Source organism: Dipteris shenzhenensis, chromosome 12 (genome assembly GCF_047967505.1).
Source record: "Dipteris shenzhenensis isolate YYH24624 ecotype China chromosome 12, Dip_SZ_1.0, whole genome shotgun sequence".
NCBI classification, from domain to species: Eukaryota; Viridiplantae; Streptophyta; class Polypodiopsida; order Gleicheniales; family Dipteridaceae; genus Dipteris; species Dipteris shenzhenensis.
The window spans coordinates 11,119,491-11,135,832 of NC_141607.1; the positions used below are offsets into that span (position 1 = coordinate 11,119,491).

Genomic DNA, 16,342 nt, shown 5'->3' on the forward strand with positions numbered 1-16,342 from the left:
AGACATGGCAGCTCCACTGGACTGCCTCCAGCTGATTGGGCCATGTGGCTGCCTTGCTGGCTGTGGCCACCTGTGACTGTGTGGCTTCCTGTAGGCAGCCTTGGCTGCTCATATCAGTGCCCTGGAGGACCATGGATGCCAGATGGCAGATGGGCTGTAGATGCCCATGACAGAGATCTAGCTGTTCACAAGCAATTATAAATGATAAGACAAAAGACTGACCCATAAGTTGTAACACCTTCGTAGTCAATAATTTCTGGAACTCGCACCAAATACTCAAGGACAAGCAAACAAGAGTTTATTGGGAAAAACCTTCCACGCATCACACCCGTTCAAACTTCTCTGCAACTCTAAAGGCTAGACTTAACGCAATAGGTCACCATGATATTGGAAAAATCGAATTCGTATTAGTAGCATCTCGCATGGCAAAAATTAACCTAACCATAACTAGTTCTTGTTCAGCTCCAATAATGAACCCCCAATAGCCTTTTCCCTTAAGGAAATTCGTCATCCTAAATGATGCATTTGCGATTGGGTTTTGTCCATAATCTCGTCGCCTGATATGGCGAAAGAAATCAAGCCGGTGAGAGCTGGAGGCGCATGGAGGGGGACAGAGGACTTTGATTTAGCGCTCTGAATTTTCTCCAGAAAATTACGAACCGCATGCAATTGATTTTGGCTGAGAATGGCTCATAGATTGATAGCTCTGAATTTTTGAATTCGAGCACTAAATTTAATACTTAGGTAAATTTAAGCAGCTGCAGGGGGATATCCACTGCTCACAATCTAGGTGTCTACGTCCCAACCTGATAGCTAGTCCTGCCTCCCCGTCCAGCTTCATCAGTTTCTCATGGAGAACACGTAGAGTTCTCCTTTGTCAAAATGGTCATAAAACCAGAGCACCAAACACTAGGAGATAGAAAGAGGCCAAAAACGTAAGATTTCACTCAAGATGCCATCATTATAACATGTAAACGCAGAAGAGCAGACGCCTTGGCTGATCTTCATATCAACTTGATATTAAATGTGAGAATGGCAACATCTTTGATCTGTTCTTCGTCTACCCCTGGGGAGCCTCCACTGACCACCAACAAAAGTGTTCTGATGCCTGACGCAAGGAAAATGCAGTCATGGCTTTGCGTTTATGGAAGTGACGAGCAGTAGTCGTACTGCAAAGATAAAGCTTGAAACTGCAAGAATACTTTTGAAAGCAGAGCCTTTGCCTAACAACAAATGACCACAAAACAGGCTGCAAACAGAGCCTTGCATGATATAACAGTTAATTTCCTTTCCTCTTCAATGGAAAACCTCATCGTTTTCGTTTTACATTTTACTTGCGGACATAATACTGAGAAATTCCATCCATCCAGTTACATGGGAAGTCACAATTCACAAATATGTTAATATAAATTTTGCGTCACTTATGATATTATAAGGACGCCCTGGTCGTCTAACTCTCTCTTTTTACATAAGCATCTGTGAAATGCTTGAACGTGAAACAACCCTAGAAACGTCCATGCTGAGATTTGAGCATCCAACCTTCAGAAGGGAACGAACCTTACTTGTCAGAAGTCTGATGGATGAAAAGCCCCACGTGTATCACACTGTACAAATCGTAATGAAGGTTGGGGAACCTCTTATTTATGGCACAAGACCTTACTTCACACCTCCGCAAGGTCGGTCCTCGAAGAACACGTCGTCACCAAGACAACCTTTGTTCTTCCTCAACAATTCTTCTCCGTATTCCATCGAGCGTAAAGGCTTGGTCTCAAGGGAAGGAGAAGAGAGGAGACAGATGACGGGCGGCATGATTACAGTGCTCTAAATGTAACAAGGCATTGTGGGTGCCACTAAACCCAGACGTGCTTTGTGAGCGTGTTGTGTGTGTGTGTGTGTGTGTGTGTGTGAGAGAGAGAAGGACGAGGAGGACGAAGTTGTAAGGTAGAAGAAACAGAATTTTGGCCTACAAGGAACAACTGAGAGCTCTCTTCACAGAGGCTCCTCTTGATTTCTATCCAGCTTCACCAGGCCTCCCTCCCATGGTAGCTGTTAATTCTGCGAAGTAAGGACTGTCGCCTTGCTCCTTTTTCCCGTCGAGAACATCTTTATACTCAGACATGAGCTTGTCCCATTTCTCCCTGCACTGTTTCGCGTCTCTTTTGATTCCTTGAGCACCAAGCGTCTCTGCAAGCTCCTCCCAAAGGGCGGCCCTTCTTGTTGATTTCTTGAATCTATTCTCCATCTCTCCTCTCAACTTGATCAGCTGCAAAACCTCTGCCCTCTTCCAGTTCTTCGAGCGTCTCTTTTGTCCTTGCTGCACAACCGGACTGCAAACCAAAGGTGCGGCCATTGCTGGCGGAGCCACTAGTCTGTCACCGCCGAGTTTTTGAGTAAGAATCATCATCGCTTCGGTTAATACTCCACGTTGGGCTCTCTCGTCTGCCCTCCATTTCTCCTCCCTTTCCTGGCGCAGTTGTTCTCGGTGCTGCTCCTTCCGGTCCATCGTATCCAGAAGCTCACTGAAAAACTTCTGCTGCTTCGACACGATCGTCTCCAGTAAGGCTTGGACAGCATGTAGATCCGTGGAAGCCACAAATTTGGGGCCTCTACTTTTCTTCCTTACATGCGCTCTGTCTTCAGGCGTCTCGCTTTCTTCCGCATTAGCATCACCTCCTGTCCTAGGGACATTGAAGGCCCCTTCTTTGTCGACGTGCTTCGTCGAAACATCCATGCTCGAGTCGAATCGAGAATTCGTGGTCGCGTGTGGAGCGCGCCTGTCACCTGCATCGCTTGCTTCGATCTCAGAATCTTGCGGTTCTGTTTCCCGCCTAGATGATCTGCCTGCCAGCAACCGATGAAGGTCGTCGTAGTAAGGGTTATCATCTCTCTGTTTGAGTCCATCTCTGACCTCCTTGTAGCCTGCCATGAGTTTCTCCCACTTGTCTCTACACTGCTGTGCATCGCGACAGTAGCGCTCTTTCTGGAGGGCGTCCGAGATCTCATCCCACAATTCACTCTTCCGTCCTGTTTTGGCAAATCGCGGCGCCAGGTCAGTTCGGAGCCGTATGAGCCCGAGCGTCTCTGATCTGGTCCAATTTTTGGACCGTTTCTTGTGCTCTCGTTCGGGCTTCTTGTCGTCATCCGCGTCCAATTCCCCTGCTGCAGTAGCAGTAGCAGCAGCAGCAGCAGAAGCAGCTAAGGCGCAGCCACCATTAACCATGATAGCCTTATTATGGGATGGAGGAGGAGGCAGAGGAATGGGAAAGCTTTCAGTGAAAGGCACGAGAGCGCGACTGGCGGATTCGACAAAAGGAGGGGAGGTAATCTGACAAGGGGGGGGACCGGGAAGGAGAGAGGGGGGGGGGTAACTAGGGGAGGGGAGGGGGTGATGGCCAATCTCCATGAAAGCTGGAGCGAAGCTTTTCTTTTGTGCAGAGGACGAAGAAGAAGAAGAAGCAGAAGAAGAAGAAGACGACGACGACGACGGAAGAACGATGGGAAGCTCTGCTAAATTTGCTTGCAGACAAGACCAGGTGCTGCAGTTGAATTTAGTAGGAGTGCGTTATTTAGCGGAGGTTTGTCTTCCTTTTTAGCGCACTATAAGTAAGAAAAACGCTCCGCAACTGCCGTGCTTCCGCTAAATTTAGCAGCATGGAAAAATGAGTCCCCCATGGCCTTTCCATGATTCCATCAAAGAACCCACAAAAAAGCACTCGACTTTTGATGACGTCACCTACACGTCACCCCCTTTTTCCCAGTCGTTGGGAACCCCCCCTTTTATTTTTATTTTTAAATTTAATAATTCGCCTACCAAATCCCACCAATTATTCTTTCTCCTTTCTCCCCAACATCGTACGAGAGCCCCCCTCTGCTTTCCACGTGTCCTTGCCGTCCCCACCTTCCTGCTTTCCACGTGTCCTCACCCTTTCCTTTTTTTTTTTGGGGGGAAGTTTTTTGAGTGGGAATTCTTTCATGCCAATCATGCCTTGCCCTTTTCCTTGAGCAATAACACTTAATCATTAACCCGACTACATTTCAACACACAATTCACATCGAACCCTCCACTAGACGGATTCCTCGAGGGCATTGCCCATTAAAAAGCAATAGATTTGTTGGAGATGTCCTTTAATTTAATGCCCTTTAAAAGAAATAGATTTATTGGTATGTCCTTTGTTATAATCTCTTTGGGACCAAAATATATATTGTGTGATTGTTGGAGATGTCCTTTTTTTTAATGCCCTTTAAAAGAAATAGATTTATAATTGTTGGAGATGTCCTTTATTTTAATGCCCTTTAAAAGAAATAGATTTATAATCTCTTTCAGACCAAAATATTCCTCACACAGCATGGTCCCTCTGAGCATAGAACAAGGTCCCTCTATAGGGCCCCCAAAAGATGGCAAGCATCCGTCTCTAGGGGGTTTTACCGCTCCTCATTACTTTCACCAAGAAGATGTTCACTTTTATGTGCTAACAAGAGATGCTAAGAAATCTTTCATGCCAAAACACAACCATGACCAAACCTTATTTAACAATGTCAATGCATCTTTTTTAGACTTATCTCATTGGAGCAAAATGTTAATAGTTTTAGCAAATTAATCAAGATGCCTACACATACATATCTTTTTTGGATCAAACTAGCTTTCCCATAAGATTGCAAGTACCTTTTCCAATAGAACTAGGTGATGCATACTCATTCACAATGCCCATACTCTTAAAAATGCAACTATGCAATGGCTTGTGCTCGTAGTGACTCTACTTGCAAGCTTGCACAACCAAAAAACACCAAGCTCTATTAGCATATTAATTGTTTCTCTAAATGTTGTAGAATTGACAACCATCTTCATCAACAAATGCCCAAAAATGACCTAAAACTTTGAACCAATGTTGTCGGAATTCATACCTAAGGCCACAAACACTCAATCTTTGTGGTCCACATGACATGATATGAGAAAGGTAGATCATGCATATTTCAAAGCCTACCTAAAGCTATATCAATCTAGAATCTAGAGAAGAATGATTTTGTTTCCACTTAGAGGATGCCAATGCTTGCTTTGGAATGAACCATAAGAGCAATCAAGTAGAATGCCAATGTTTGCTTTACAATGAACCACAATAGCAATCAAGCAGCTACTACTTGGGTTCTTATAAGCTACATCACAACTTCTACACTTGGTAATTTGTCTCATCACAATAAAAAGAGAGGAATTTGATTTGGAACCATTTGGGAGGTCTTGTAGTGAGGCCAAAATTTGATGATATGCCTTTAATTAGTGAGATGATGGATGAGCTTATTTTTTCATTATTAATCCTTAACCTTTTCCATTAATAATTGTGGATGTTCTAAATATGTTTCAATTATTCTTTCCCTTTTCTTACTACCTTTTCCAATCTCTAACCATTTCATTTACATTTAGCAATCACACCAAAGTAGCTTTTTTTTTGCAACTTTCCTTTGGACCAAAATATATTTTTGCTTAAGAGCTTAAGTGTTGCATTTCCTGTAGCCTTTCAAAAGCATAGTAGGACACCTTGCACATGATTCTACCACCTAATTATTTTGTTTTGATAACGTCCTTCATATCCTCAATTTACTAAGTTGGGGCCTTCTAAGACTGGCTGAGACAATCTCTCTAGAGATCACAAGAGGCGTATCCCAATCCCACCCCCTACCATAGGTTCTTATGAAAAGTAGTGCCAAGCCCTAGATTGTTAGTGCCCTATGATTCCAACCCCGATCCATTGGAGAGCATTGTGCATACAATTGAGGTTCACAAAAATCCTAGTTCTATTGCTCTACCATAGACAATTTAGGTTAGCTCAATCAAGCATGTTAAGTGATCTCATAATTGGATGGGGCATTTCCAAAAGAAGCTTCCAAGTACAATAATGACTAACTTATAGAATCTTTTATTTAGTGCTTAGCATTTACATTGGAAAAGTCTCTCAAGATTCCTTGAAAAGACTTTCAAAATTATGAAAAGCTCATTAAGACTCATAATGGACCTTGTGGGAGCTCTATGCTGTGTAGTCTTTGATGGGCATGATCTCACACATCCCATTTTGAATAGGCCGCAAAGGAAAAAAACTTACAAATGGTCATCAATAGTTCTCTCCATAGACTACATGAGAATGTGAGACCCACGTCAAGTAGCATTGTTGCTTGCCAAGGCAAATCTAAAATTTGTTTTTATTTCTTATTTTTTCAATGCAAGGGCACCTACTTTTTCTCCAAACAAAGAAAGCCTACATAGGGAAATGTTTCTTACTACTTTGATTTATTTCCTCTAGATTACATGATAACCTTGTTGCCATCATCATTCTTCTTTATGCAATCCCCACATCTCACACTTTACTTTGTCAGCCAATTTAAACCATCCCCTGTCTCGCCGTTCTACCCTCCCTTATTCATCCACATAAAGTAGCACTAATGTAACTTCATGCACATTAATTCTTGCCAAAATAAAAGATATACATCCCATATCACAAGAGGTAGCACTTTATATGTGGTTGAAAATATAATTCTTTACATCTTTCTTCATTACCTATCACATCTTAGGATTGCATGCTTTTAAAAGCACTCCACATACAAGACTTTCATTCTCTCTCTCTCTCTCTCTCAAAATACAGAAATGCATGCATACATTTGCATATCCATATGTTTATGTTCATCATTCATATTTGTTTGTAGAAGAACTCATAGAAGAGCTTACACCAATGACATTACCAAAACCATGTGAGTGAAAATATAGCTACACCTTCTTTAGGTTGACACACTTTGACAAAATGCTTTATGTTTTCTACTTATATAGAGGAGATTTTACAAGAAAAAGAGAGCTTTTTCCTAGTGCGCTCCGTGATTTTCTAAATTTAACTTTATTTATTATATATTTTAGTGTGTTATTGCATAGCTTGTTCATAAAAAATAGAGGACTTTTATTTTTGTGAAGCTACATAGAGGGGATAGTATAAGAAAAAAGAGATCGTTTTCCTAGTAATATGCTCCATGATTAGGAAATTCAGCTTTATGTGTTACATGTTATTGTGTTATTGCATAGTTTATTCACAAAACATATAGGACTCTTGTGTTGTGAAGGGATGTATTGTGAAGCTATAGAGGTAATAGTACAAGGAAAACGAGAGCATTTTCCAAGTAGTATCCTCCACGATTTGTAAAGTCAATTTATGTATTATATTTTAGTGTTTTATTGCATAGCATGTTCATATGACATATACGACTCTAAAGTTGTAGAGGGGTGTATTGTATGATAGAAAAACTACTAGCTAGTATTGACTAATCACTTTAAAGGTTTATAGTCTAATACCATTTTATGTGCAAAAAGAAAGGTGCACGCCTTCTAATGTCACTTCAAGTCCACATTTCGTGTTGAAGTTGAACACTCTATCTTTTAAAGCTTTATGTAATGGATAGAATGTGCTAACATGATTGCAAGGACAACTATAGCTACAATACTTTTATGATTTAATTTTCCTTGTTTCTTGATAAGGCTTGGTAGAATCACTTACTTTCATTTTTTTATAACCATCTTTCTTCGCAAGTAGTACTACCAAAACTTATTAAAATGAAATGTAAAATGTATGTTTCTCTAATCTCTCCTCCAGTGCTTTTTTGGGTTAAATGTTAGAAAATGAGGCGCTCATTTTGGTTTGGGATAATGAGTTGGGTCATTTTCTTTTTGAATACCAAATTTAGAAAACACATATCTTTTGATTAACAAATCCAAATTGGGTCACCTAGCATATCAAATCAAATGACATGACATGATTTAGATATTTATCAAGTTTTTTGCACCATTTGGTAAAGCTACATGCATCAAAATAAGCATTTTATGAAACTATGGCCCTATCCATCAAGTTTAGAGCACAATTGCCCATTTTAGGCTATCATTTCTCAAGGGTGAGGATGGTAGGATAGCCCAATTAGGCACTCCTTCTTTGAAGGGGTCCTTTGAAACAAAACATTGTAAGTATCCTTAATAAATTAAAAGCAATGATAAAGTTAACAATTGGCCATGTTATACTTGTGTTTTTGCCAAGAGAAGGTATCTGATTCTAGTCTCATGTATGTGTAGATACTTTTGTACACACAATTGCTTACAGATTTTGTATGAAAACATAGCATATTCCTCATGAGAATGTGCACATTAGACAAACAATTTGTATTCATTTACAAGATAGCCTAATCAAATTCATATCTATACGATTGTTGGATGTAGGTTTTAAAAATGTGTTATGATATAGTCTACTAGTTTAACAAAAAATGTTAGTGTGTGAAATGAGGTCTTTTATTTAAAGATGCGAATGAATGATTAAATGAGAATAAAATAATTTCTTGCATGATTGAGGTGGTTTGGCCGGTGATAGGTATCATGCAAGTTATGTCTCAAACCTAAAATTGAGATGTTATTAAAATAACATTTAGGTGTTTTGTAGCAAGTGTTTTCCTTTAAAAAGAGGGAAAAAAATGGTTTTCTTGGCTTTACCTACATACAAGTCATAGATGAGGGAAAAAAATCATAAAAACAATTAACAAAGTATGCTTGGACTTTAAAATCCCTATGTATTAAGTAATTTGTTGAACTCTATCTTTTTTTTTAATTTTTAGCTATAGTTATACTTTGAGAACTACTTCAAAGTTATCCACATTACTAACCGTGCCAATGTCTAATCAAGGTCTTAGAATTTTTAAATATTTATTTATTGAAAATTACCTACCATGGCAAAAGAAACACTTAAAATAAAAGGACAATAATTTTTATATTTTGATTTCATGTAGGTAATTTCTTGGAAAAGTTTTAATTTCATTTAAAATAATTTCAAGATGTTGAGAATGAAAATGGAACTTTTGTACACCATTCTTTAAAACATAGACTTAAAGAAGTATGAAGACCTTAACTCCATCTAATGTGAGTGTATGAATTAGAAGGTCTCAAAAAGGTTGAAAAGTCACAAAATCAACATCTAAAATGAGCATGGTCAATCATGATTTAGCTTGATTTGTCAAGAATCCAAATTTTGATTATTTTATATAGCTTATGTGTCCTAGTTATATATGGTCAAAAAGGTGTTATTTTGAGTCTTTCAACAACTTTCACAATCTTGGTTATTTGTGTATAGTGACCTCAAGATCCTAATGGCTCTCACCTAACTCCACCAATAGTTTTCTCATCGACATTCCCTAATAACCTATTCCAAAGGCACTAAGTTCACCAAATTAATCCATTTCAATTAGTAAACCAATTGAGAGAGGAGTTTTGTTTTGTTATGTTTTTTTTTTAAAGAGAGGAGTTTGTTTTCAGTTTTGAGAACTTCAATCAAATTCTTACGTAAAAGATAAGGTGGAGTAGCGAAGTCTTTAGGTCTTGCCAATTCAAATAAATTGTTTAAGATGAGGTGTAGGGGCAACTAAAGTAAGTTTCCCCCTCTCTCATTCTATGATAAGCATTAAGTTTCCCCCTCTCTCATTCTATGATAAGCATTTTGTTACTTCCTTTTTCTAATAACTCCTTAATGTAGTCTAGTGGTATGACCTCGAAAGCATATTCTAGGGGGTCAAGGCTTCAATTTATGTTACACATGCTCCAAATGGAGCTTTCAAGCAATCCATTTTGGGTGGGAGTTCCTCTTCACCCTTCCCTCTTGCTACTCTTTCATCCCTCACACTTTCGCTCCAGCAAGTTTTGCTATTGTGATTAAGGGGGCCCTTTAAATTGTATACAAAACTTAAGTGTCTAATATTAGCTCTTCATGTCAATTCATCATGTAGTGGGTAACATGTAGGAGGTCAAATGACAATTGCAAATTTTGCTGGATTTGTATGTAAAGTTGTTTGTGTGACATATATTTTTGCTGTAGTTGTGTATTCTTAAGGAGGTCTCTCCTTTTACGATATCTTCCCATTACTCAATCTTTTTCCTCCTTTTCCATGCTTATACATTATGCAAATCCACTATCTTTCAAAAAAGTATAGCCCCACAAATGTTTACTTATTCCCCTTCTTATGCTTTTTGACTATGCAGCCTCAAAGCGTATTTGAAAATGACTGTATGTAAAATATTAGAATTCAAAGTGTGTTTGTGCATGCATGTGTCCTTGGTCATCCATGCATGTACATAGTTGACTACATATGTATTTATATACATATTTGAGTATATATATGTGTATAGTTAGCTACATATACAAATGTACGTACATACATAGTACACACATACATAGCTAGCTACATGTGTACTTGGGTACATACTAGCTACATAGGTACGTATATACATACATATCCACATGCATACATCCCTTCCCATGCGTGCATGCACAATTGGGCACATGTATATGTATGTACATGTATGTATGTATTGTAACTATGTATGTGTATTATCTTCTTGAATTCAAATTTTGCATTAATGGCTAGGGGAATGATAGATTCCTCGAAAAAAAATTTCCCACTAGAATCGACCTTCCTCTCACTGAGCTATGGTTTAAAGGTATGAAAATTGAACTCATGATGAGGTGACCTTTATACCTTCTTGTAGGTAGGAAACTAATTTTGTGGGGTTGGGTGGTCATTGCACACCACATCCTAAAGGGGATCAACCATAACGTGATTGTAACATCGAGTATTTTAGTTAATTCTTGTATAGAATTGGCATCTCTGAGGAATACATTGATGTAACTAGAAATGGTATAGATTTTTAGATGCATGCCACATGTAAGAAACCATCTATAGTAGAGATCCCCCTTTTGCATTGGAGCACCTATGATATTGGGTACGTATATCCCCCCCATACACACATGCATGTGCATGTGTATACATCCACAAAGTGCATGCCCAGTCATATTGAATCCTCAAACTAGAGCATTCTACTTTGTGTTATCCCTTGCAAGCCTATTATGGACCATAATGATCAAGACATTCCAATTTAGGCACATGCTGATGATCAAGATATTCCAATTTAGGCACATGTTGATGCTTTAATTCTTGCCATCTGTCATCTAATCTAAAAAAGTCAAAGCATATTTAGAATAGACAATGCTAATTCTCCAAGGGTACCCCTAGTTTTAGAGCACATATATGCATTCAATTAGAAATAAATATTTGATTTATATAATATCAATTATGTTTCAAAAATATCAAAGGGATTGGATTTAATTCCTATTACGGGATCTAAACTCCTCTTAACCTCATTTGAGGAATGGAAGAAAATTTTGACATCTCCTTAAGATTACTCCTATGATTTCCTTGTACTTGTAATAGGGACCCTTCTCAGCGCTTAGACCTCATAAGATCCTACTTACACACGTGCATGTGTATGTGGATGCATATAATATTTCAAAACCCCTTCTCTCTATCATAAGTGATGTTGAAGTGAATTAAAGTGAAAGCATATACTATTGCCCTCCTAATCAAGATTGTTGCAACCATTCCTAGTATCACACAACTATGGAAGCAAAGTGTAAGGAGGAATTAGTCGAACGTGATGTGCAAAAGGTAAAGAATTTAATACACAATGGTAATTGAACATTATCTTTATCAAGGTGTGCATTAACACCTAAATCAATTGAACATGCAATGCCATATTATAGAATTTGGGAAAATCCTAATAATTTGGAATTTTTTGTAGGTTGCAGTTATGTTGCATTGAGTGTACTCAATTGTCTTTTTCCTAGATCTAGCTATGCACCCAAAACTCACAAATGTGAATGGTTTGTAGTAGTAACGAAAGATAACAATTGATTATGTTAAGGTTTCCACCAGGTTGTTGTCTCTTCTCAAATAAAGGTGGTGTTGATAAATACCACTTGTGTATTTTAGTTTGCAACTACATTTAGAAGACTCACTAGTCCTGAGACTTGACCAAATGTGCAAAACTTGCAAGCACAAACCAATGGTCTGCAAAAAAGATAAAGATAAAATGTGTCTCCCCTTCCAAAATATTTATGAGAATTTAAATATATACTCCAAGAGAGATATAACATCATTTTCAACTACCTTCAATCCATTGTGGACTTAGTACTTAAGTTGCAATGAGGTTGGAATAAATTATGTAAATTTTTTTTGATATAGCTCGCTTGCATACAATGGTTGGTATCTTCTTCACCTTGTTGGGGAAGTCTACCAACCTTGTTGGGGAAGTTTCTGCTCTTCAAGACTATTGCAATTAGGAACCCATGACCATATAACAACACCAATACATTCTAGCATGGAGGATCAAATCACTGATCAAACACTCTATGCACACCATTTCTCAATGTACACATTATTTCTTTTACAAATAGGTGCCCCATATTATATGAAGATTCTCTTGAAGTTTTTAGATGTCCTATTTTTCTCTACATCACTTTGAGAAACCCCTAATAATATTGGGTATATTGTTTCCACTAGTTGGACTAAAGGAAAGTGTTCTTTTTTTACATCAGCCATAAAGTTGAATGATTGTCTTGGCTTTGTCCTTTGAGGTCCACAATATGATCATTCACCCTTCGATACTTGTCAATAGCATGCAAACAAAGTATACCTTGCATCTTTGGACAAAACCTTTCATGTGTGCCCTCTAGACTATCATTTGGTTTATCAAACTCATTCATCATGTTCTTTTTTTCCCATTTGGTTTATTAAGCTCATTAATCATATTCTTCTAGGACTTCACTATTGGATTGATAAACTTTGTGAAAGATGCTTCTTGTTACTTCAAATGGATCCATTTTTCCCAAAAGCATACGAAGTCCTTGATATCATCACACCTAGATGTTCCTTCAAATACTTGAATATCATTATTCAATGTGGCTCTTCACTCCTTCTCCACTTCAATGGATGAACATCTGGATGACTCTTCCATAGTTGAATGCCACCTTCAATTGTTTAATAATCTAGTGATTGTAAATGTACTTTATATTGCATGTTACGAACTCCATTTTGAATAAAGAATCAAAATTGGAGAAGCGTTGAGTGTCCCACTAAAGCATCTTTCTAATTACATAGGCATCCATAAACATAGCTCTTGAAATCAAGGACTTTTGTTACTGAAAATTGCCGGAGAGGACCCCTCACATTGTCAAAAAGTATTCATGAGATGTAGAAACAATAATGTTTGGCTAGCTCTTATTAATCTTTTTTTAAAAACGACTAGATGTTGCATCAATATCCTCATGTGTATGCTCAACCATCAAGAATCCCGATTGGATCAACTAGAAAATCCCTTGAGCAATAAGTAATGATAGGTATGCAAACAAGCATGTATTCTTTTTGTCAAAAGACAATTATCCAACTACAATAATATGTGCTTTTGTAGTTTCTTTTACGGATTTTATTGACTAGAACTTATAGGAAAAAATTATCCTTATGTGCTTGTGTAGTTTCTTTTAAGGATTTTATTGACTAAAACTTATAGGAAAAAAATTATCCTTATGTGCTTCCCACCTCTCCAACATGCAATTGTTGCTACCATTGGAGACATAGTGAAAATCCAATGCTTCTCTTGAGGATAGTGCATTCAAAATCATATTGTTAGAATATGACATCCCATCATGTGCCAAATCTCCAATTGCATGGTTATCAACACAAAGCCAGTGATCCCATTGTATGATGGCCAAAAATATAATGAAAAATGACCATAACATTGTTGACCATGTCCATGTCTTATCATGCCAGTCAAAGCCACTAGGAATTGAAAAGACTTATCCATGTCTTTTGATCGATTGCATAATAAAGGGATGGTTGTCTTCTTTTAGTTTGCATTATCATGGATAATGCAAAAGTATGCGAGAGTACATTTCAAAAGGCATATCACACATGCAGTTCACATTTCTATAACTTTTTTTGAAACATGTGCTTCTTTTATCTTCCATCAACTTTTTACATTCATCCTGACACTTTGTCACCACAAGTTGGTCCTTGATTCCACTAAATAAATTGTACTTAGAGAATTCACTTGGTTTTGACTAAGCTACATGCTTAATTTTGAGTTCCATATGATATTTCCTTGTAATCCAAGTTCTTTCATTGCATCTTAAAATCGTGTAGAATATCGACCTACTTGCATACATCTGGTATCTCCAAATATGTTTCCCCTGATCCATCTAAGAGAGTTTTACTTTTGTGTGGCATATGCTTATACTTGTTAATCACATGATATTGGGTGATTGTTTTACACATTTCTGTATGGTCCCAAATGATTCCTTAAGTGCCATACATGCATTTCCATATACCAAATTGAAATTGCTTCTTGTATCAATAAAATGTTGTTTTAGGAATGTCATACATTTCATACTATGATCTACAAAGAGCTTGCATAAGTGAACTTCCCATTGTAATTTTTTAATAAGAAACCCTAAGAGTGTCATACAAATAATCAGTGCAGACCTATGAGATTTGGATCTAACACTTTGTACACAAATAAGATAGCATTAATGATTAAGACTTCCCTCTACAAAAAGAAATCATAGAATCTACATACCTAGATAATGCTAACAACATGTCATGTTTCTTGGATTCGCATTTTATCATGCAATAATAGCTCTTTTTTATTGATTTATCATTTATGTCATCATGTCCCATATGATTTTGCCCACATCCAATAAAAAGGTAATGGTGTCATCGATTTGTAATGCAATTCCATCTAAAACTATTACTGGTGTTATCCAAATCTAAAGTTTTGGTCAGCTGTCCAAATCTACACATAGCTCTCTTTATAGCTATCTTCACAACACCATGGTATAGAGAGATTTGGCCATGTATCCAAATTTAGATAGAGAGATGAAGCATAGGCGTGTCTGGATTTGGCCAAGTAGCAGCCAATTATACCTTTGATTTGACACATACATACAATGAGATGATTTCATAAATATTATAACTATCTCTCACTATGGTTTGTCTTACCATGCCCTGATTCAATTGTACAAGCATATTGATGGGCTGCATAGGTGTGGAAGCATTTGGCCAAGTGGCCAAATCTACCAATGGACAAAACCTTGGAGATGAAATGCCTTCCTATCTATAATCTCATAGATCTATACCAACATTCGCAAAGCACAATGCCATGTGGCCAAATCTTAATCTCATAGCTTTCTTCACAACATTATGGTGCAAAGAGATTTGGCCATTTGGCTAGATCTAGATAGGCTAATATTTCATACATGAGATTTGGCCATGTGGCTAGATCTAGATAGGCTAATATTCCAGACATGAGGTTTTGGTAACATGGTCAGATCTACTATCTTTTGTGTGCTATCCTTGTGTACTACACCCGAAAGGGTGAAAGCAAGGTTTGGCCAAGTGGCCAAATATACTACGATGTTTGGTTAGGCAAGCAATGCAAGACGATTTGACTTCTTAGGTAACGATGACTTATAAATCAAGTAATTGCCACCTAACGCATAACAATTTAAATTTTAAAAATAAGAAATATTATTCATTTATTATTTATTAATAATTGATAGTTAATGGGTACTTAATTATCTATTTGAGACCAACCCAATCAACACTAACCTATCAAAATAAAAAACAAAGCTATTTAAAGTAAAATATCCAATACTAAATAGCCATATTAAACTTAATCAACACTAACCTATTAAAAGTTAAAAACATACCTATTTAATACTAACTAAACATATCTAAACATGGCATGTGCTATGTTTAGATATGTTAGATTTTATTTTTTTTTAACATAGCATGTGCATATCTAATCATAACAAAGTATAGGTGTGCAAAAATGGACCAGTAAATCAGAGGGCATGAACTTAGCTTAATAGTATTAATTAGAGGGGGGACTAATTAATAGGGACTGATTAAAAGTTCAATGGGGGACATAAACTTAGCTTAATAGTATACATTTTTGGGGAGAGGGGGCAAAGTATTTAATACAAATTTTGATTAAAGCTAATCATAGCATGTGAAATCAGCCCTAAGCATACGCCTTTGCCCGCACCTTCCTTCTCCCCACCCTCTCCTTCCTTCTCCAATGTGCCTAGAGCACCTTTACCTTACCTCCCTTCTCCAACCTTCCTAGCCCACCTTCACCTTACCTCCCTTCTTCAATATTTCCTTGGCTAATGCAACATATCAGCCAATAATAATGAAGCTATCAGAAATTTTGGATGAAAAAAATAGGAAAAAAGCGATGAAATATTTGAACTACAAGAAGAAGATGAACAAGCTACTGCCCACTCAAAAGTGACGAGATGCAAACTTATTGACACAAACTAAAAGAACGTGATGACATTTTAGACAAAGAAAAATGTGTAGCCCAACAAAAGTATAGAAAGGGGACAATTTTGATGGAACTCCAGATGATAGCCTTTTTGCCACAATAGAGGAGTTCCAATAGAACTCA

The 16,342-nt window shown here is 37.4% G+C and overlaps 1 protein-coding gene across 1 annotated transcript in view; it reads right to left on the reverse strand.

Annotated features, from left to right (window-relative positions):
* LOC147895812 (trihelix transcription factor PTL-like) overlaps positions 1-16,342 on the reverse strand; it is a 40,789-nt gene that overhangs the window by 6,544 nt on the left and 17,903 nt on the right. The window contains exon 2 of the mRNA XM_087382859.1: positions 1,563-3,536. Within this exon, the coding sequence (XP_087238985.1) occupies positions 2,012-3,536 (1,525 nt within the window). The 3' untranslated portion in view covers positions 1,563-2,011. The remainder of the gene's footprint in view (positions 1-1,562; positions 3,537-16,342) is intronic.